The 21,527-nt window shown below is 44.3% G+C and overlaps 2 protein-coding genes across 8 annotated transcripts in view; one reads left to right on the top strand and one right to left on the bottom strand.

The window, feature by feature from the left end:
- Positions 1-1,240, bottom strand: part of NAA16 (N-alpha-acetyltransferase 16, NatA auxiliary subunit) — a 63,238-nt gene extending 61,998 nt beyond the window's left edge. For 2 of the 3 annotated variants that reach the window (XM_085215792.1, XM_085215795.1), the window contains exon 1: positions 911-1,240. In XM_085215792.1, coding sequence (XP_085071918.1) covers positions 911-964 — 54 coding nt within the window. In that variant the 5' untranslated portion in view covers positions 965-1,240. The remainder of the gene's footprint in view (positions 1-910) is intronic. The other variant, XM_085215794.1, reaches the window with a different exon arrangement.
- MTRF1 (mitochondrial translation release factor 1) lies at positions 575-18,004 on the top strand. Of its 5 annotated transcripts, XM_085215798.1 has the most exons (12): positions 582-928; positions 5,754-5,961; positions 6,816-6,859; positions 8,052-8,510; positions 11,653-11,744; positions 12,600-12,681; positions 12,917-13,024; positions 13,116-13,288; positions 14,719-14,836; positions 15,927-16,063; positions 17,343-17,441; positions 17,784-18,004. In XM_085215798.1, the coding sequence occupies exons 4-12, from the start codon at positions 8,075-8,077 to the stop codon at positions 17,904-17,906; spliced, it is 1,368 nt and encodes a 455-aa protein (XP_085071924.1). In that variant the 5' UTR covers positions 582-928; positions 5,754-5,961; positions 6,816-6,859; positions 8,052-8,074; the 3' UTR covers positions 17,907-18,004. The 5 variants fall into 5 exon arrangements, with proteins under 5 accessions (XP_085071926.1, XP_085071924.1, XP_085071925.1 ...); XM_085215797.1 differs by lacking the exon at positions 6,816-6,859 and having other exon boundaries at positions 586-928; XM_010728844.4 differs by lacking the exons at positions 582-928; positions 6,816-6,859 and adding an exon at positions 1,708-1,723.
- The last annotated feature ends 3,523 nt before the right edge of the window (positions 18,005-21,527 follow it).

The following is a 21,527-nucleotide window of genomic DNA, read 5'->3' as shown; positions in this document are numbered from 1 at the left end:
CCATAGGCATGCAGTAAGCAACAAATTACCCTTAAGCACCATTAAGTCTTAAAAAAAAAACCAAAAACACACACACACCTACGAACTACCTAAAACAAACAAAAGAAAACACTCAGAAACTCTTGCTGAAACGCACCAGTCACAGAGCATGGAGGCTTATACACTATGTTTGCTTTGAGATCAGCTCCCTGAAATCACTGCATTTAACCCAACAAGCTCGGTTACAACCAAAGAAACTCGCACTGCCAGCTGTGCACAGCTCTGCCTGCAGAAGGCCAAATGGCACCGGGAGCCTTAACTTCTCTGAGGCCGCAGCTCCCTCACTATCACACCGAAAAGCTCCTGAGGAACGGGCTTTACCCAGGGAGCGGAGCGATCTTCCAGAAGCCTTAACAGCGTAGAAAACGAAGCTGTTCGAATGGAAGTTAAACGACTTGTTTCTTTAAAACCACCACGATGTCTCAAAGGGACGCGGATGGCGATTCAGACAGAGCTCTGCAGCTCGGCACGTGGAAACCTACGGCATTTCGGAGCCGGGATGCTTTTCCCCGCCGTCTCCCGGCGGCACTGACCCGGGGCTGACAGCTCTCCGCCTCCGCCACCCCCCGCTCCAGGGCCGCTGCCGCCCGCTTGCGGCGGGAGGAGCGGGGAGAGACGGAGCGGCGGCCGAAGAGCGGCCCGGAGTTAGCGCTGCGGGCGGAGAGCCGCGAAGCCGGGGAGCGGCGGCGACGATTGCGGGTCCCTCCCTCCCCTCCCGGCCGCCGCACGGCCTGTTCGGCGGCCGCAGACAAAGGGAGGAAGCGGGGACGAGCCGGGACAAGGAGGCGGCGGCAGCCCCGACAGCCGCATCCTTCCCCGCTGAGCAGGAACCGGCGGCGCGCGGCGGGAGGAGGACGGGCCGGGGGCTCACCAGGATCCGCTTGAAAAGGTTGCTCTCCTTGGGCGGCAGCGGCACGGACGGCATGATGCGGGCGGGCGGCCGCGGGGCAGCGCGGCTCGAGGTTGTGAGGAGCTGCTGTCGCTGCGAGGAAAGGAAAGGAGGCGGGGGAAAGGAAAAGGCGATCCCCAAGTCGGCTCACGGGCGAGCGGCGGCGACTCTTCAACTCATTGGCCTGCACCGCCCGCCCCGCCGGCTCCCCTCGGGCGCAGCGCACGAGCGCGGCTCCTCTGCGCAGCTGCCGGGGAGGCCTCGCCGCCCGACTGACGCTGCAAAATGGCGGCCGGGGTCCCCCGCCGCGCATGCGCACCGCAGCACGGCGAGGAGTGGGGGGGCGGGTGGCGGCGGGCTGCTTGTCTCCCGCCCTCCTCTCCCCGCGGTGTGAGGGGTTGGTTGGGTCGGGGTTTGCTTTTTTCGTTTTGAGGGCAGCGCTTGGTTGTTTCCTGCTGGCTTCCCCTTCGGCCGCACACTGAGGCGAGGGGTCCTCGAAAGCGCCCCGAGTGGGGGAAGAGGAGGAGGAAGAAAAGGAGGACGGGGACGGGGAGGAAGGGGACTGCTGCCCTCAGAAGGTGTAAAAATAACTCCGGCTCGCTGAAGCCCTGAGTCATGGCTATTTCAAAGCCTTCGAAACTGGATGCTTTTTTTTTTTTTTTTCTCCTTTCAGCGCTTGGCCTCGCCCGGCCGTGCTGAGATAAGGCAAAAAATCTCTTTGTCTCCTCGCAGCCTCCCCCTCTCTTCAGGCCCTCATAACCCGCTGTTGGTGCCCGCTGTCAAGCTGGGCTCTGGGTGAGTCGCCACCCCGGCCTTTGGGATGTCATCTATGGCATCAACTCTTTGTTCAGTTGCTTATACAAAGCTTCCCGGCACTACCGTGCATGCTTAGAACAGTGTTTTGTCGTGGCTTGGCTCCTCAGACAAGGGAGGCTTAAAGTCTTTTGAAAATGATTTTTTCCTCGTTATTTGCAGAAGTAGTTTTTAAATGGATCTTTGCAAAGCTAAAGAGCAAGCCAGCAGCACTGAATCTACACAGCATGGGGGTGCTTCCTTGGGAGGGAAACTGGTTAAGCTGTCAGAATTGCAATCAATTAAAAAGATCGTGCGGGCAGAATTAAGCAGCTTCAATTAGAGTCCCTGTGTAACTACTTTTTAAATTTGTGTTTTAAAATAATATTATTCCTATAATAACATGGTTATCACCTACTTACTTTTATAAGGGCATACAGCAACAGAATAAGGGGAAATGGTTTTAAACTGACAGAGGGTAGATTTAGACTAGATATTAGGAAGAAATTCTTGACTGTGAGGGTGGTGAGACACTGGAACAGGTTGCCCAGAGAGGCTGTGGAAAGATTCAAGGCAACGCTGGATGGGGCTGTGAGCAGCCTGGTCCAGAGGGAGGTGTCCGTGCCTACAGCAGGGGGTTGGAACTAGATGATCTTAAAAGTCCCTTCCAACCCAAACCATTCTGTGATTTCTACTGCTCAGGTGATGAGCTTAGTGGATGTGCATAGCAAAGCAAGCATGTGGAGATAACAATTAGGAAGGCTGTACACTTAACAGGCTGTATTTGGTTACACAAAGCAAGTAGTGGTATGGCTGAGACAGCAAATTCTAAGCAGTGTCCTTTGACTTCTCACAAGCCTTGCTAAAGCCCATGGACATTGGTCTTTCCTTTTGTTCCTTTCGCCTAACTCAGGGTCTCGGTGTCTGAATTTTTTTCCGAGCAGGTGTCTGTTGACAAGGACAGCTCTGCTGCATCATTTTCAAGGTCTGCACCACAGCACTGAATTAGCACTGATTGTAACTAGTTGGAGCCATGGCTTCATGAACTCAGATTTTCTGTCCTTGCAGAAGGCTTTATGCCTTTGATTGGTTTCTGTGGTAAACAGAAGCACCTCCAGGATGGTCAGGTGAATACTGTGCTCAGTGAACCTTTTGTCTGAGACAGTAAGGCTGTCCTTTATAGCAAAGTGTCAATTCTCTGCTAGTCCAAATACTGGAACAAATGCCATCTGTAATCAGGCAAAACTGCAAATGAGAGGCAGGCATTTGATCTGCATTTCAACATGTGTCTGTATTACAAATCCATGTTGAAAGCAGCAAGAAAAGGAGAGCAAGCTGGCAGTAAAGAAACAATTTTAGACTAGCTGAGAGAGTCTAAAGATAGAAATGAGCGTTGGGGGGGGGGGCAGAGGGCTGGTTGAAAGTGAGGTTTGGAAGTACAGTCAGGAAAACTTCTTGTCATTTAATCCCACTGCGCTTGGCCAAACAAAGCGCTTTCTACAGGCTTTGTTAATAAACAGGGCTGTATTCAAGGCATGTGTGATTCTGTCACCAGTTTTCCCTACAAACAGAAAGAATTCAGAAGTCTGTCAACAGATTATTTAGGTCAAAAGCGGGAAGCAACATCCAAACACAACTCTTATGAGGAGCGATTGAGGGAACTAAGATTGTTTGGTCTGGAGAAGAGGAGGCTCAGGAGAGACCTTATCACTCTCTATAAATACCTGAAGGGAGGTTGTGGTGAGGTGGGGGTCGGCCTCTTCTGTGTAACTAGCAATAGGACTAGAGGGAATGGCCTCAACTTGTGCCAGGGGAGATTCATATTGGATATTAGGGAAAATTTCTTCTCTGAAAAAACAGTTAGGTACTTGAATGGGCTGCCCGGGGAGTGGTTGAGTCATCGTCCCTGATATCTAATCTAAATCTCCCCTCTTTTAGTATAGCCTCCTGCAACCCCCCTTGTCCTTTTACTATCCGACTGTGTGAAAAGTTGGTCCCCCTCCTCCTTATAAGCTCCCCTCAAGTACTGGAAGGCCTCAATGAGGTCTCCCCAGAGCCTTCTCTTCTCCAAGCTAAACAAGCCTGGCTCCCTCCTCCTGTTTTCATAGGAGAGGTGCTCCAGCCCTCTGATCATCTTCATAGCCCTCCTCTGGACTTACTCCAACAGTTCCTCATCCTTCTTCTGCTGGGGGCCCCAGGCCTGAATGCAGTACTCCAGATGGGGCCTCACAAGGGCAGAGTAGATGTGGACCCCTCTCTCATCCTGCTGTCCCTCATTTTGAAATCAAGTTGACAGCTTAGAGTTGCCAGACTTAAATTTAAAAGCACATCCCAAGTGCCATGTCCCATTCCCTGGCTGAGGGCAGCAGCACCCTGCCCTGAGTACCAGCTGCAAGCCATGGGCCTCACCAGCTCCATAGGCCAAAACGAACCGTAAGGGAGGAGGAAGCACAGACAGAAATGGAATTTCCCATCTTTTATACTCAGTTCCCTTATTCCGTTTCAAACATCCTGGAAATAGAAGGAAAGAGTGTTTCCTATTCACTGTTATTATGAGATATGAGGAATATGTCTCCTGAGTCCAGCCCGTGTCCAGTCTGCTGGCTGCTGGGGAGTGCTGAGAATCTGTTAGCCTGTACTATCACGCGTAGAGTTAAGTTAAAGAACTGCCAGCAAGGATAGTGAAAACTGAATCACGATTGCTTTTAATCAGAGGGTTTAATGTAATAGTTGTTTCTGGCTGCAGTAGGAGCTGATGTGATTTTTCTTGGCCTACCCTCTCCTTTTTCAATCTGTTTTGTAATTTTGAGTGCATGGCCTGCCTTTAGTTTTCATGTTCTTATTAGCTTTTTGGTTGATTGCCCGTAGATCACCTTTTCAAGATTTTTAAGTGTCAGATTGAAGGCTCCTGGAAGACTGCAGGGGGATTTTTGCTGCGGCCTCTTTGTAAATTGGATGGGCTCTGGGATGGCTCCTGGTTTCTGAGGCTGTTTTGTAGTCTGTTCCCTTTGCCTCCTATCCTCCTGAAGGGCTGAGCAGAGCCAGGAGCAGCCCTGAGAGTGAAACAAGAGGCTGGTTATCATTCATATGCTGGTAAAGTTTGGTACAGATCTTCCCATCATCTCATTTTCAGCCTTTTAGGTGTATTTACCTCACCAAAACATGTTGATTTTATATGTGCCAAATACAATGTTAATATATATATATATATATATATATATATATATATATATAATCCTGTTGAATGACAGCAACTAAGAAGAAAGAAACCTAAAACCCAGTGTTCTCTAAGGCTTTTACAGTGGAGTTGGATTTGCTAAAGCATAAAAAAGATAGGGAAAGTTACTGTAAAAGAAGCAAACTTCAGAAGAGAGAAGGACTTTTTAGTGCAAGCTGTGCACCTAAGGAGAACATAAGACAGTTTCAGGGAGTTTTTCATCTGAGGTTTGAGTACACTTTCCTTCTGTGACATACATAGGAGTAAATTGACCTTTTGGGTGATTATAGGTATAAAAAACATTGTTATGTGAAGTCTTTTTAGAAAGTGAATATAATGAGGGGTATGGATAATATCAAACAGATTATACAACTGCCTGTTAGCTTAATAATGAGAACGGTTGTGTTTAGCAGCATTTTATGAGTGGTGTTTGTCTTGTGCAGTGTAGTACTAATTCATATGAAGTATTATTATAGCCAGCTCTGACATGAAGTTGAACTTTGACTTGAGTTTACGTAAAACAACAATCTCTGAATAACCAGATTTGCAACTCGGGGTATTTTCAGCCCATGTTTTGGGAACGTACACAGGAAAGTCCGCTTATGTAACAGCACAGAACTTGGAAACAGGACTATTCCCACTTGTTGGTGTGCTAGACAAAGTGTGTGTAACTATGCAGCTGTGAAGAAAATATTGAGAATGTGGATCTAGATTTACTTGTAAGATCTTTTAAAAATTATTTTGGAGCTAGCATTTCATAATTTACTTGTAAAGCTGTTAAAGCCATGCTTGCAAATCTGTGATCGCTGCTCCCAGGGTGATTGCATCCGCGGGCTGGAGGAGAGCAATGTGCTGGAAGGACAGACAGACAGAGGGACGGCCAAGACAGGCAGCTGCTGCAGCACGCCGGGAGTTGTGTCTGTGAGCAGGCATGCTGGGAGTGCGAGTCTTTCCGCTTTACTTCCTGTCTGCAATGGCCTCCTGATGTAAGGCAGGACCTGTCTGGCGCTTCCAATTGGGGAGGGTAAGTTTGTAGGCTCTGTGTGCGACGTGAAACCCTCTCTGCCCGCTCTGTGTTGCAGAGGCTGAGCCCAGTCGAGCCAAGGCAACCACCGGTAGCTGCCTGCCAGCCTCTGGCTCACGGGGTTGCCCTCCAGCTCTCCCAGCGAGCCCTGCACTGGAGAGGGCTGCACAGGGTTCTGTGCCTGCCTTTGGCAGGAGGGCTGCTTGGTGTAGCTGAGGTGGGATGCAGAGGGCTATGAAAAGGGGGCTGAGGGCCCACGAAGCCTTGGAGGCACCTCTCTGAGGCTGCATTACTGAAACTCCTCCCTGCATATGTATTCTTATGCATCTCAAAGGAATCGGTTTCACTGAGTTAATAGTATCCTTGATCATTAGAAGTGATTTTTAAAAGCTTAGCATTGATATTTGTCCCTTAACTAGAAGTGAGCTGATGTATTTATTTTTGTAATGAGACGATTGCAGCTGTCGTTTTTACAGACTGGTTTTGATTTGTGATGTGTTTATGCTGCTCACTGGGTAATTTTGTCATGTTAAGAAAGTCACTAAGAGCTAGTTTGAGAAGCAGTTAATAGGCAGTCTGCTGTACGTGGCTCTGTAAAAGTTTTATGTGGGCTTATTTCTGCACAAATGCAGGATGACAGCATCTCTCTAAGGAGGAAACAACTTTGTTTTGTCAAAATAATAATAAAAAAAATCTATTTCAAGATCTCTGATTGGTGTCATGCAGTTGCTTAGTTCCTTAGGTATTTGAAAGTGAGTATTTTACTCCTGAAAGCTCAGGCAGAACTCTACAATGAAATAGTTCTTATTTACACACGTTGTTAGTTCTAACTACAGCAATATTTCTCTTAACAGTGGTTACCACTTGACTGGACGATGAGTGGCCATTCTGACTTGCAGTAAGTAGAGGCAACACCACTGACATCAGCAAAATTAAATGTTTTGGAGTTAAGTCCAACACGTGTCCCTGAGGAACTAAGTCCAGGAGTGCAGATGATGAGTCTGACTTGTGTATTCTGACTTATTGCTGGTGAAGGAAGTGGTGTCCCTCTACTACTCAGTCACTGGAACAATCCATAAAGATTACTGTTGGCTTTCTGTAAATCAGATTGTCCTTAAAGGTGCAGCTGTGAGTTTGATAGTGCCTGCCAGCCCTGGGGAACCTGGGGAATGTGCAGAAGAAGAATAGAGGCCCTTCCCTCTCTCTCTAGCTCTTCCAGTTTGTGTAGGCAGTGAAATAGATGTCTGTGCCAGCAAGATGCAATACCTTTTTTTACTGTACATTGCTGTTACAGGACATTCCTTTGTTACAGAATCCATGGATGAAAGTAAGTAGGATGAGCAAAGCAACAGTGACACTAAGGGTAGCCTGTGTCCTGCAAAACCGTGCATCAAGTACCATGCAAAAATAAAGGGACTGGATTTCAGAGTACCATGTTTGTACTCACACTTCTGATAGAAAATATGTCTGTCCCTTACCTACAAGTGTATCATGGGAAGGAAATAAAGCACTGCTCCCATATCTGACATAAGACTTACATGGATAAGTAATTTCTTGCAAGTATATTGTAGTCCCACTGACTAACCTTTTGCAAAATCACCCTGATATTGCTGATGTCCACCTGCCAAAGTTGTATCCTCTTATGGTAGTGGGTATGATATTGCATATACTGCATATTTTGTGCCTTCTTTATATAGAATTTGATGTCTGCAATGTAGATGTGTTTTCTCACTACAGCATTTTAGTTTTGCCAGTAAGGCAGGAAATGGTTCAGTTTCTGCAGTGAGAAGTATGGCAAATGAAGCTGTTGTCTGTAAAGCAGCATCTAGAGTAGATCTTCTACAGTATAAACACTGAGGAGGTGAGGGAAAAGATTTTTCCAACCCCCTGCTGGTACAATGTTGCTGATAAGATTTTCTAGTTTAAATTAATGAAATGAATAGTTCTGTCCATAACGGTTCAATTCGTGTTGGTGTAGTCAAGAACAGAATTTGGGCTTGATACAGGTTGGATTTTTATTATTATTATTTTAACCAAATGCTTTTCTATAGATAGTGAAAGTGCTCCATGTCTCATACTGCTAATTTCAGGTGGTGGAAGAATAAGAAACAATATGAAACCTCCACAAAGTGTCTGTTTTTTCAAGAACCTGCTTTCCAGTTTCTACTGTACTGGTCAGCTTCACAATTCCCATCTTTCTTCTGTTGCAAAGAAGATGAGTTGTGTGATGAGGCTGCACAGCTGTGGATTTTGGAGGCCAGATTCTTTGCTGGACACGGCTAGATTCAGTCTGGCATTTCATGGTTGGCTTAGGAAGAAGCATCAGGACTCTCGAGCATTGTGGAAGCATGAGGCTGTGCAGAAGTATCTGGAAACTCTAAGCAAGGAATACCAGCAGGTTAATAGTCTGCTAAATGCTGATTCAAAAAATGAATTTGAGCAAAGGACCCTGAGGAGAAGAAGTGCTGATCTATCCCCAGTTGCAACTGCATTTCAAGAAATCAAAGAGGCTGAAGGCGAGCTCCGGGAATTAGAAACCATGTGTAGAGGTAAGGAGTGCACATCTACTTACTCATTTTGAAAGAGTGGCTTTGCTTGTGATAAACCTCATTGCTCAGCCTTTATGGAGAGCTTTTAAATGAATTAAGCCAACTCTGGAACTCTCTCTGTTCTTGTCTGTTCCTGAGAGCTTGAGGCCTTTTAAGGCTTTCTAGATCCAGACATTTCCTTTTATTTTTATGCTATTTCTCTTAATGCAGGTCTTAATGCAGCCAGCTTGGGAAAGTAGGGGCTGTTTGGACTCTGAGGACTATGCATCTTGCAGAAATAGTTTGGAAATGTTTGCTTTAGGTTCTTTTTTGGTAGCGCCAAGAGCAGTACGAACTGAAGGATAAACATCAGCAAGTCTTGCCTGTTGAATAGACACAGACTACAGCCATGCCACTTAAAATGGGATTCCAACTAGCCAGTTTGATGCTTATTAAGCAAGCTACGTGAACTGCCATAATTTGGTCCTGAATTGACAGCTTCCAACGTAAATAGCAACATTTAATAGGTCTTGGAGGATATTTGAGAAGTGCTACAGGGAAAGTTGATGGTTATCCAAAAAGCTGCTGCTTTTCGATATTATGTTGCATTCTGCTGCACCAAAACAGACATTAAGATAAGAAAGAGAAACAGTGACCTGGAGAAAATGGGACTTACACTAATACAGTAAAGGAAGGGAAAAGCAAAGAAGGGGAGAAATGAATATGTAGCAGCTTAAGAGGAGGAGGATTGAAGTTCCTGGTAATTCTGGGAGAAAGAAGCATGGAAAGTTGACGCATCAGCAAAAGCCATGTTGAAATAAAGCTTGTAGAAACATAGCTGCTAACATTTCCTGCCTCTTAAGAAAGATAGAAAATACCTGTATTCCTCAGTTTTGGAAATAAGTGGGTATGTTTGTGCTTTAGAAACAGTGATTATAGAAAACACTTTACAGAATCACGAATGGCCAGGGTTGGAAGGGGCCTCATGAATCTACAACTCCCCTGCCACAGGCAGGGCCCCCAACCTCCCCATTTAATACTAGATCAGGCTGCCCAGGGCCCCATCCTATCTGGCCTTGAACACCTCCAGGGATGGAGCATCCACAACCTCTCCAGTTCCAGTACCTCAGGCAGAGGGGTTGGAGATTCATGATCCTTGAGGTCTCTTCCAACCCTGGCCATTCTGTGATTCTGTAATTCTGTGAATGTGAATTGATAAACGTCAGGGAGGAGGTAGGAATGGGACACCAGTCATTTGTACCTCAAGCTTCTTGCCACCAGCCCATTCTTCCATCTCTGCTGACAATACCTCATCTGATACTTTCTATTCAACTAATCCATAAGGATGCTTTTCAGACCACCTAGAAGCCTTCTGTTCAGTGCTATCTTTTGGCTGGAGCTGTGACATACAGGTAGGATTATCTATATAGTTCTTGCCTTAAGTACAGAGGATGCCAGGCTCATGTGTTGATCTGCCGTATTTTATTTAAAGAAAAACAAAATAAACCAACAAACCAACATGGAATGTAAATTATAAAGCACAATATGAAGGAGCTGCCACTATCCTTGTCCGGTATGCAAGGCTGGTTCAACATCTCAGCCCGCTCCGTTCTTGAGACTTGTTGCTGAGGAGAAAAAAATGAAGGGGTGCTCCCAATTCTGGCATTTAGGTTTTGTCTCCAACCATCTTTTAACAGTCTGTTTAGTGCATGATCTCGTGCTAAGTGATTGGCATCATCCATTATTCTAATCTGGAGCCTCTGTAGTAGAAAAGATTTGGAGCTTCTGTTAGCTTTGAGAATGTTTTGCAGCTCTAAAATGTAGGAGAGTGCAGCTGAATCACAGAACTGTAGAACTGATCAGGTTGAAGGAGACTTCTGGAAGTGGTTTTGATTGATGTTCTACTCACAGCAGGACTGCTTAGAGCAGCCTGACTGCAGACTTGTCCAGTTGAATAGATCCAAGAACAGAGATCCTACAGCTTCCCAGGGCCCATTTCAGTGTCTGATAACCCTCAGAATCAAAATAATTTTCCTAATACCTAATCAGAATTTCCCATGCTCCAGCTTCTGTCTTGTTTTATGACAATATACTTTGAAAAGACTTTGTCTTGAACTTTTCAGCATCGTTCTGTGAGTTAGTTGTACACAGCAATAAAAACTCCCCTCAGTCTGCTCTTCTTAAGGCTGAACAAACCCAGTTTCATAGAATCATAGCTTGAGCCTGGGTTGAAAAAGACCTAAAAGATCATCTACTTTCAATTCCCCTCCCACGGGCAGGGTCACCAACTACTAGACCAGGCTATCCAGAGCCACATCCAGCCTGGCCTTGAATGCATCCAGGGATGGTTTTCTTGACCTCTCCTGATATTTTCTTTGTTTCAATCCTGGACTATCTCTGTGGCTCTTAGCTAGACTCACTCCAGTATTTCCATGCCTTTTCTATACTGGGGAGCTCAAAACTGGACAAAATACTCCTCTAGGCTGAGCAGATGGGAAGGGAAGCTCTTCAAGCAAAGCAGAGTTAAAGTGAGGTCTTCCACATCCTGATGGCTGAAGCCATAAATCTCATATCTCATTGATTGCTTGATTAGCAGGAGGCAGAAGGTTAAAACCCTTGTAATTGTCATCATACTTACATTTTTAATGCTTATCCTAATGAACTGGCTGCAAAGTGCTGCACAGATAGCAGTTTCTACACTAGTCTAGAAATGGAAAGTCTTGTTGCATGTGAAATAGTGGTAAAGAAAACTGAGGCATTCTTTTCTCCAGGCGTGTTTTTGACATATTTTGTTAAATCTCTTGGTGGGTTTACCTCTGCACTGTCAGTCTCTGTCACATAACTGCCAGTATACTATAATTGGCAGCAAGTAACTGTCAGGTGGAACTGGCACTTGTGTGATGCAGACTTGGAGTCATAGCCAAGAGACTGGGAAGTAATATATCTGCAGCTCCTTCCAGCACCTCTGGAAAATGCAGTCATTTAGTTAGCAATACACATCCTGGCTTGAACTGCTCTTCTTTGATATTTCATGCTGGCAAAATGAAACTGCATGCACTGCAAGCTTTTCAATGCTGTAAAGTGTGTCTTTTGACAGCTGTATTACAATCTGCTGTAAGCTAAGTAAGATTGGCTAACATCTATTCCTATTGTTGGAATTTAGAGCTAGGCAGCAGAGAAGAGAAGCAACTGCTAGAGCTTGCCTTAGAAGAGAAGGAAACCCTCAATAAAAAAATCAACACGCTGTGCAGAAAGGTGAGCCTGAGGTAAAAATACACAGCTTCATAAATAAATGTCAGGAAAATGTTCCTTTGTGATCTGCCAATAGACTCTGACACTTGCATTTAATGAAACAGAAGGCCAGCTTCTCTATTTTCCCTGAGAAGACATGGCAACATTAATTACTGGTAAGCTTCTTACTGACAAATGCATCTTAGAAGCTTATTATTTTAGGCATTTCTGCTTGCTTGCTTGTCCGTCTGGAGATGCTGAAGGGGATATGAAGCTGTCTGTGCTGTTGAGACCTTGCGTGACATCCAAGCAACTGCTTGTGGCAGCAGAGCGTGCATTCTTGAAAAGGTTTCTGATTGGAACTTTCAATATTTCATTTTCTCTTCAGCTGGCAGCTCCCCATGAGTGGGTACATTAATTATAAGCAGAGAAGCTGAAAAAGTTCGGTAGAAAGCTCTGTGTTTGGGCTCATTTCTATGTCGAGATTGAGAAAATGGGGAAATAGAACCTTCTGAAATGTAAGGTTCATGTTTGTGTGAAAAGTGGCTGGGCAATAGCTGGTAACTTTGTGCTCAAAGGTAGTTGGGGCTGCAGTGGGTGACCTGGCACCTGATGCTGTAGGATCGAATTTTCAGCTAGCTTTCCTGTGGATGCACCAACGTATCCCATTTCCACACCAACTGCACCGAGCTGCAACAGCCTTTGGACTTGGACAGTTTTTAGTCCTACTTACTCATTTGCCAATAGAAATCCGTGGCTGCGCGTGCTCAAGCTGTCGTATTTGTGAAGGCTGGCTGTAAACTTCATTAAAAGGAGATACAGTCGTGAAAGAGATGGTGACATTCTTTTTTTTTTCCTCCCCTTCTTTTCTCTTTTCAGCTTTTCCAGCTTCTAGTGCCAAAGGAGAAGTATGATAAAAGTCATGTTATATTAGAAGTGACAGCTGGCAGAACAACTGGAGGTCAGCAAAGTAAAGATTACTCCGAACCTTCATCCAACTTTTTAAGGCTCTTACGGGTTATTCTTAATGCATTTTTACACTTCAGTGGCATAAAGTCACACTTCCTTAATCTGTATTATTTATTATCAGCATTAATCTGTTTTATGAGCACGAATACAGTTGCAGTTAAATCTTAAAACCCGCGGCTGCCGTTTTGCAAACTGCTATTTATGTTGTAGCGCCTTTATATTTATAGGTGACATCTGCCAACAGTTCACTAAAGAAATGTTTGAGATGTACCAGAACTATGCGGACTATAAATGCTGGACCTTTGACATTCTGAACTACGTGCCAGCTGAGATAGGTACAGTGGTTCTCCAGACGTTCCGTCAAGACAACTACATTCAAAGCTGTGTTTCTGTGCTGTACTTTCCACGCGTTATTTGTCTCTATAGGTGGGTTGCATCATGCAGCTGCTCATATTTCAGGAGATGATGTCTACAGGCATCTGAAATATGAAGGAGGGACTCACAGAGTCCAACGAATCCCTGAGACCGGACTGTCATCGAGAATGCAGCGTATTCATACGGGGACAATGTCAGTTATTGTGCTCCCTCAGCCAGAGGAGGTAACTATCTGTTCATCTCAGCAACAAGGAAGTGTGTTGCTGGCACTGGAGTGGGTGTTATTTAAAACCACGGTACTGTTAGGGGATTTGATTGAAACCCAAGTGCTTTGAGCAAGTCCCAGCAAGTAAACCACAGGCTCTGTGGTTCTGGAAGGCAGCAGGACTTGGCTCTGTACCTTACAATTTTAAATGGGTCATCAGAAGCGACTTTACAAATGTTTGCTACTGCCTGAAAAAGCGAGTACATCGGTGGTCGTTTCAATGAGCGTTTCAGCCCCAGTGCCTGCAAAACTGGAGTAAGCCAGTTTTAAATTAAGTCACATATTAAGATGGGGAATATATCCAAGAAAATATTCAGTGTTGCCTAGGAAAGTGACTCAGCAAGTCCTTTACTACTTTTTTGTTCGTTTGAATTGTTGGTGTTCGATCAAGGACTGTATGCTTTGCATTTGAATGAGCGTGTTGGTTGGTCTTTGTGAGATTTTTCTGATACCACCAGATCTCACTTAAACTAGCAAGTTATGCAAAGAATAACCAAAACCAGATCTTGTAGGCTTTCCCTGCAAATTCTCCTGCTTCCTTGCCGTGCTTTCCTTGCAACACTGGTTCAGATCTGAATGTTGCTTTCCTATCCACTGAGCTCAAACTTGGTTCATGTCATCATGGACTCCTATCCTTAGCTGGATCTGGATAATGTTTCCCCAGGTTGATGTTCTTAATCAATGCTGCAAAAATCCCTCAGGCTTGACTCATGGAACTCATTCTTGTGCTGTTAGCTGCTGATTTTAATCAGCTTCCCATGCAGACGTACCTTGTTTTCTGAGGGATCTGGAGCAAGAGCAGGTCCAGATGAGGGCCACAAAGATGATGAGAGGGCTGCAACACCTCTCCTATGAGGACAGGCTGATAGAGCTTCAAGAAGAAAAGGCTCCAAGGAGACCTTATGGTAGCCTTCCAGTAGCTGAAGGTGGCCTACAGGAAAGTTGGAGAGGGACTTTTTGTAAGGACTTGTAGCGACAGGACAAGGGGAAATGGTTTTAAACTGACAGAGGGAAGATTTAGACTAGATATTAGGAAGAAATTCTTGACTTTGAGTGTGGTGAGACACTGGAACAGATTGCCCAGTGAGGCTGTGGATGCCCCCTCCCTGGAGGCATTCAATGCCAGGCTGGATGGGGCCTTGTCTAGAGGTCTGGAGGGAGGGGTTGGAGGAGGAGGGAGGGTCTATAGCAGGGGTTGGAATTAGATGATCTTAAAATTCCCTTCCAGTCCAAACCATTCTGTAATTCTATGATAATGACTGTGGCTGATACTCAGGTACAGTTGTAAATTAGTAGGTTTTTAATAAGTGATTTTTTTTACTCTATTACTGAAAAGTCATTCAAAACATTTTAGGCAGAGCAGAAAATAGTATTTTTCTTTGATTCTAGGTTGATGTTAAAGTGGATCCCAAAGATCTGCGTATAGACACATTCCGGGCCAAAGGAGCAGGAGGGCAACACGTCAACAAAACTGATAGTGCTGTGAGGATTGTACATCTTCCCACAGGTGAGTCTGGCTGTGGTTGGTAATTCTAAGCACTCTAAGTCTGCATTCTGGAATGAAAGCTTGTGACTCTGTAAGGTTGTGTCGTATAGCAAGAAGTCAGTAGCCCCTTTTTGTTCTGTCGTCTTCTAACAAAGCAATGTGTGAGAAGAGGAGCTTAAGTAGTGGTGCAATGACCAACATGCTGCTATTATACTTAATGAATACACTGTCTTTGAAGGATGAAAGAATAAACGGAGGGACTTGGAGATGGGATGGAAGATGTAAATAATTTGTGCTGACGTATTCAGGAGTAACAGCTATTGGCAGCTAAGGGTGAGCTTTGCCTAGCTGCAGCAGACAGAAAGAGGAGCTTGAAGATTTCCATTTAGTACTAGATAATGCTATCCAAAGTTAAGTAGGAAAGAAAACGTGCTGAAAGAAAACATGTGCTGATGGGAAGTTGACATAGGTACTGAACTACTCTATCTTAGGATTTACTTGTACTGAAGTTCAGTGGGCCTGTATCTGTCCAACCTGAAAAAAAGGCTTTGGCCTTTTCATTTTGGAAATCAGACAGGAAGTAAAAAACAAAAAACTAGACCTTTTTATTTTATTTCATTATTTATAATGCAGTTTAAGACTCTCTAGCATGGCTCTGATGCTCTCCTCTTCTAGAATAAGGAACTTTTCAGTTTCCAAGAGCTCATGTAGATGAAGACATTCAAAACCCACATTATATTTTTTTAAACATGCTCTTGTAGATTCAGCAACTTCACTTTTGTAACATGTGACAGCTACCTGGAATAAACCTGTCCTCGGTTCCAGAGAATGATAATTCCAATGAGAACTGTTTGCTTTATGGTATCTCACAGTATCCCTAGCTTTTCTGTAGCACCAAACAAAGCTCCTGGTCCAGCTGTGAGGAGTTTAAAAGCAGACTAATGGTTTGAGACATTGTGTTAAAATGACTTTTTATCCCGCAGCTGAAAGGCCTTAAAAATGAGCACTCCTAGAAGGTGTCATTTGCCTAATGTGATTGAATTAACTTCGCTTGTTTGTTCTGTGTTTGAATGGCTTTTTGCTCTGCTCTATCTGACATTCCACTGTGAAGGGGTGGTGGTTGAGTGCCAGCAGGAGAGATCGCAGCAGATGAACAAGGAAATAGCTCTGAGGACGCTGAGAGCTAAGCTGTACCAGCAGATCATTGAAAAACAACTGAGTCAAGAGCAGAGTGCCAGGAAACTGCAGGTGAGAAAGGATGACTGATGAACTTGGAAAGGGTGCTTTTTTGTAGGGGTGTTTCTCTGAGTGTCTTTGTCTAATAAATTGTGCTTACGAAGGAGAATCCTGGGTGTCAAGATGCTAACTCTGCTTTGAAAGTGCACATCTGTTGTTTGCTTATCCCAGCTCAGCCCTAGTGTAGAATTTTCAGGTAATGAATGAACCACAGACTGTGGGTGGAAAGAAGAGAATGTAGCTGAAATTACCCAAAAAGCAGTACTCAGCACCCAGCTAGAGCAGCAGCCAAAATTCAGATCAGAAGTTCTTGGGGTTGTATTTTAGGCCGTTTCTAAAGCACGGTGTTTGACAAGATGGTGTTGCTTCTGGGAGAAACAAGTACATGAAGGAACCTGCCATTTCACAGCTCTGTATCAGTGTGTTTGCTGTGGGTTGGGTAACCTCTGAAAGAAGAAACTTCAAATTCGAGTTGCCTCAAGTTATGCTGTAGGCTGTACTTTCCTCTTAAGTGTGCCAACATTCTTTTCCCATTCTTTGAGTATTTTGCTGTTTGCAGTGCAAACTTCAATAGCGATCACCAAGAATAAAAATACTTGGCAATACCGGAATTCTTCAGCGTTCCACCGTTCCCAGCTTAGCTATTTAATTGCTCACTTCAGGCTCTGTGTCACTGTATTGTTCCTGCAGATTATTAACTCTGTCTCTGTAATCGGTGAGCCATTTATCTGCTGTTAATAATTTTCACTCGAGAGTTCTCAAGGCTGCGTTAAAGGACTTCAGATTTACATTTATGTTAATGCTATAGAAAATCAGGCTAAAGTGAATTACCTTTTATAGCGATTCAGAATATATAAAATCCTTTCTTTTGAAATACAAATGTGAGTGCAGGTGGAATTTAAAAGAAAAAAGCAGCTCGTACAAGTAGACACTCATTTCTCTAAGTAGTTTTCAGCGTGTAATTCTCCTTTTTAATACAGTGCTTAACCGTGCAGCCAAGCTACATTTGGAGTTGAGCACGACTTGATTGCACTACTTGCACTGCACTGATTGCACTACTTCACCTTACCACCAGAGGACTCCTCTGTGTCCGCTCCATTTACTCTGCTCATTTCTGACGGCCAGATGTTAGCGAACTCCTTTGCCACCCTCTGTGAAGCAGGCATCGATTGTGCTGCTACTGTTATCAGTGGTTCCCACCCACTGCCTTTTGTGGGAATGCCTTCTGCCTTCCATGGCTTTTGAAACTGATGTAATTCTTGTTCTATTGTTTTTTGGTGCTTTGCTACAGTTGGGAACGAGAGCCCAGTCAGAGAGAATTCGTACTTACAACTTCACCCAGGACAGAGTCACTGACCACAGGATCTCGTATGATGCACGCAATATCAAGGTAATGGTTGCTTATGAGGGTTAAGGCTTGGATACTTAACTGTGCCACGTAAAGCAAAATGTAACCTTGTGAAAATAATTTAAAATATATGGGGAAATCACATGGCTATTTACATCCTAATAGAACACAGCTAATTCAAGAAGCCTACACTTCTCTGCCTTTCTTCAGGAAATGGCGAGCTGACCTACGGCTCTGTGTATTTCTCTCCAGCTATATGAATGAATGATGCTCAATATGTAGTCCTCCTTAGTGAGCTCTGTGAGAACTCCTGAGTAGTCCCCAGTGCAGAACGGTATTGAGGTATGCTCTGTAACGCTTTGGTCTGCTGTTATTTTCCCATAGGAAATTCTGAGTGGGAAAGAGGAACTGGATAAGTTAATAAACAGGCTGCTGGAGTTTGCGGAGATGGAGGCTCTCACAGAGTATCTAGAAAATCTGAGGTCCATAGGAGGAGAAGGATGCTGAAGACCTTGTGTGGAGCTAAAGCAGAACTGGGTTTGTAACTAAATAAAATGGACACACTTATTGGATGACTGATTAAAACCTATGCCTCTGTTTTTCAATGTGTGCTATCGCTCTTTTCATGCTTTGGCACAAATGAATTTTATGGGTTGAATTTACTACATTTCCCCTAGCAGAAAAGAAGAGGCATTGATTACTGTGTGCCCATACCTTCTGTCTTGGCAGCAGGGCTTTTTGAAGCCAGTTCTTCTCTCGTCCATATTGCAGCTGGACAGATATAGAATCATGGTGATGGAGAAGAAGAAATACCACATACTGCACATTTTGCTCTGGAGGTAGGAGATCTCCATCTCAGGCTGGCTGTGATTCTGGGCAGCCTGGTCTGGTGGTTGGCGACCCTGCACATAGCAGGGGGGTTGAAATTAGATGATCATTGTGGTCCTTTTCAACCCAGGCCATTCTATGGTTCTGTGATTCAGGTGAAAGAACCTGAGCTCCCCTTACATAGCTTAGAATCTGACTTTGTCAATAGCACTTATTTGTATCATTTTTATCCACCAATTGAAGTGGATAAACTCACGTGATGAGCCTGCTGGGGGCTGCAAAGTCTGTGTACCCTTTTTTGGCCTCAGTCCACTCCTCACACTTGCCAAGGAAGTGTGAATAGACAGTCCCACAGGAAAATTCCTCTCCAGAGATGATCCTCTTTTCTGCAGCCAAGGCAGTAGTTTTGCTGTACAACTTCCTAAATGGAGTCCTTTCAAAAATCACTCCATGTTAGGATGCTTTATTTTGTTACAGGACAAGTACAAAGTTAAAGCTACTTTTACAAGGGGCAGCTGTGCCCATCAGTGCTCTTGCAGGCATTCTTGGGTCAGCTGAAGGTGGGTGTTGACCACGTGCTGTGCTGGGTGCAAAAGTGCTTGCTATAGAATCAAATGAAGATGACAACATTTGGAAGGAGTTCGGCAATGATAACGGGCAGCTTTCTGCTTGTTGACAGAAAGTGAGTACGCACCGTAGGTGTATTTTAGTAAATAAGGTGCATCTGGAATTCAGCTTCTGCCTTGATGTCCTTGGGAATGTATGCTTGGCTCTGAGGGCAAAGCAGGCATCTGTAGAGAGCTCAGCTTTAGCAGGGCCTGCGTTCGTGTTTTCCCCTCAGCACGCATCGTGCAATGTGCTCAACACGCACTGGTGCGTAGGCTGGCAGCAGGCAGAAGCAGACATGCTCACTTCTTTAACATCACCCAAAATTACACAAGTGTGGCTCCAAACCAGGCTGGCTGCTGGATCAATGCATCCCTTTTTTTATCCTGCTCTTCCCAAAGTGTGCTTTTCAATGGCTCAGCGCTGTCTTTTGGATGTGAAGAGTCCATTCATTGTTACAACTTAAATTACACTGAAGTCAACCACAATATCTGCACATCCATTTTGTGATCAAGAATGATACAAGACTGAGAAAATATCAATTATTTTAAGAAAAAACAATATTTCAATGCTGAATCTTCTGGATTTTATAGTATATATAGTATATATAGTAACAGTTTTAAATTTAGATAGTTTAAGACAGACAGTACTTGTACCTGTAAGAAAACAGAAAAGCTACTCAGTTCCTCAATTACAGAATTATTTTTCAATTTGTGTGTTTTTGCACAATCATAACAAGTTTTGTTTGCAAATTTTTGACATGCTTTCAACACTTTTAATTACAAAATCTTTTTTTTTTTTTTTTCATTTGTAGCTCTATAAATCGAGAGTAAACTAATTATCGTATGACTTAAGAGTTGTTTGCGTGTTGACTGCCTGCAGGTACATACACACCTCAGTTCTCAGTTCTGCAGTACTGTCAAACCAGTAATAACTCATGTAATGAGCCTGCTGGGGGCTGCAAACTCTGTGCACGTGCCTTGCACCTTTTTTTGGCCTCAGTCCACTCCTCACTTCCAAGGAAGTGTGAGTAGGCTCTGTTCCCACAGGAAAATTCCTCTCCAGAGATGATCCTTCTGTCTGCAGCCAAGGCAGTAGTTTTGCTGCAATTTTATTCTTTTTCAAGGTAAGATTCTTAAGGCAAGGACTTAAGCTTTATGCCTTTTTTATCTTGGATGCTAGCATAGTATAAATAAATTACTTCTTGGGAGATAGATAAACCCCATTCATACAAATAAGCTGGAGAACTGTTTTCTTTATTTCTCGAGGTAAAAGAATTTGGTATTTCTAATATAGGTTCCACTTGGACGCCTATAAAACTTCCTTACCCTTTAATGCAGTGGTTGTCAAAATGTCAAGGAGAAAGAAGTTTTCAAATGAAAAAGATTGTAGTTGCCACCTACCCGACCCCTGGAATTCTATGTCTCTCAGCTGTTGTTTCCATGACCTAGCTACAGTGCAGGTACCTGAGACCTCTACCACTGGCTACATAAATAGCATCATCTTTTTGCTCTGGCCACAAAACCCAGCTTGTTTCACACGACAGAAGATGGATCAGAACTCATACAGAGTGTGTCCGCTGCCAGGGTTGGGATACCCAATGGGTCAACCAGAAATGCTTCTTGTGATGAGAAGTTGCCCTCATGGGCTGTGGCTTGGTACAACCTCCACTTCATCACTCAGATCCTCCCTCTTCCTGGTACCTGTGCTACCTATCTAGGGTTTTCCTCTCGGTGTTAGAATGACGATGATTCCTTTCGTAGCCAAGAGTTGCCTCTAACTCAGCTGAAAGGCAGGGCTAGTGGAATGTGATGCTGTCTACAGAGGCACAAGTGTACTTACAGTGCTCTGCTGAATTATGCATACATGTTACCTATATTATTTTGAATAAACAAAACATAACTATAATGAAATACTCATAGAATCACGAAACGGCTTGGATTCAAAAGGATCTCAAAGCCCAGCCAGCTTCAACCCTGTGCTGTGGCCAGTGCCACCCATCAGATCCAGCTGCCCAGGGCCCCATCCAACCTGGCCTTGAATGCCTCCAGGGATGGAGAAAAAGTAACGTGTAAGGCGTTGGGATAGTGGAAAGATGGATTCTTATCTTCTATACGTAAATAGACCAGCACTGCTATCTTATTTTGATGACTTTCAGTGAATCAGCAGCAGAATGCAGAAGGGAATGTAGCAGAGATCCTGGCCCTGCAGATGGGTGTATTCCCATGATGCACTGAGCTGCTCACTATCATTGAGCCCCATCCCTGGAGGCATTCAAGGCCAGGCTGGATGTGGCTCTGGGCAGCCTGGTCTGCTGGTTGGCGACCCTGCACATAGCAGGGGGTTGAAACTCGATGACCATCGTGGTCCTTTTCAACCCAAATTCTATGATTTACTTAAAAGAGACGTTCTTAGCTATAAAACTGAATATTTCATATTCTGGCAGAACGGGTTGCCCCAAGATCACGCAATTTCATGCTAACTGCTTAGTGTTGCTGCATAGTTATTTTTAACCTTTTGTAAAAAAAAATAAAATAAGTTGCCAAACGATCATATTGACAGGAAGATTTTTTATCAGGAAAAGTGTTATTAAATAATCTACACACATTCCCACCTCTGTGAAGTGCACATCTTTAACTCTCTATTGCTTCTCATTCTTGAGACCAACAGCTGCAAAGGCTCCTGAGTAACAGT

Source organism: Meleagris gallopavo, chromosome 1 (assembly GCF_905368555.1).
Source record: "Meleagris gallopavo chromosome 1, MGAL_WU_HG_1.1, whole genome shotgun sequence".
In the NCBI taxonomy this organism is placed as follows: domain Eukaryota; kingdom Metazoa; phylum Chordata; class Aves; order Galliformes; family Phasianidae; genus Meleagris; species Meleagris gallopavo.
Note: the sequence above shows the minus strand (reverse complement) of the source record. Positions and strands in the feature narration are given on the sequence as shown.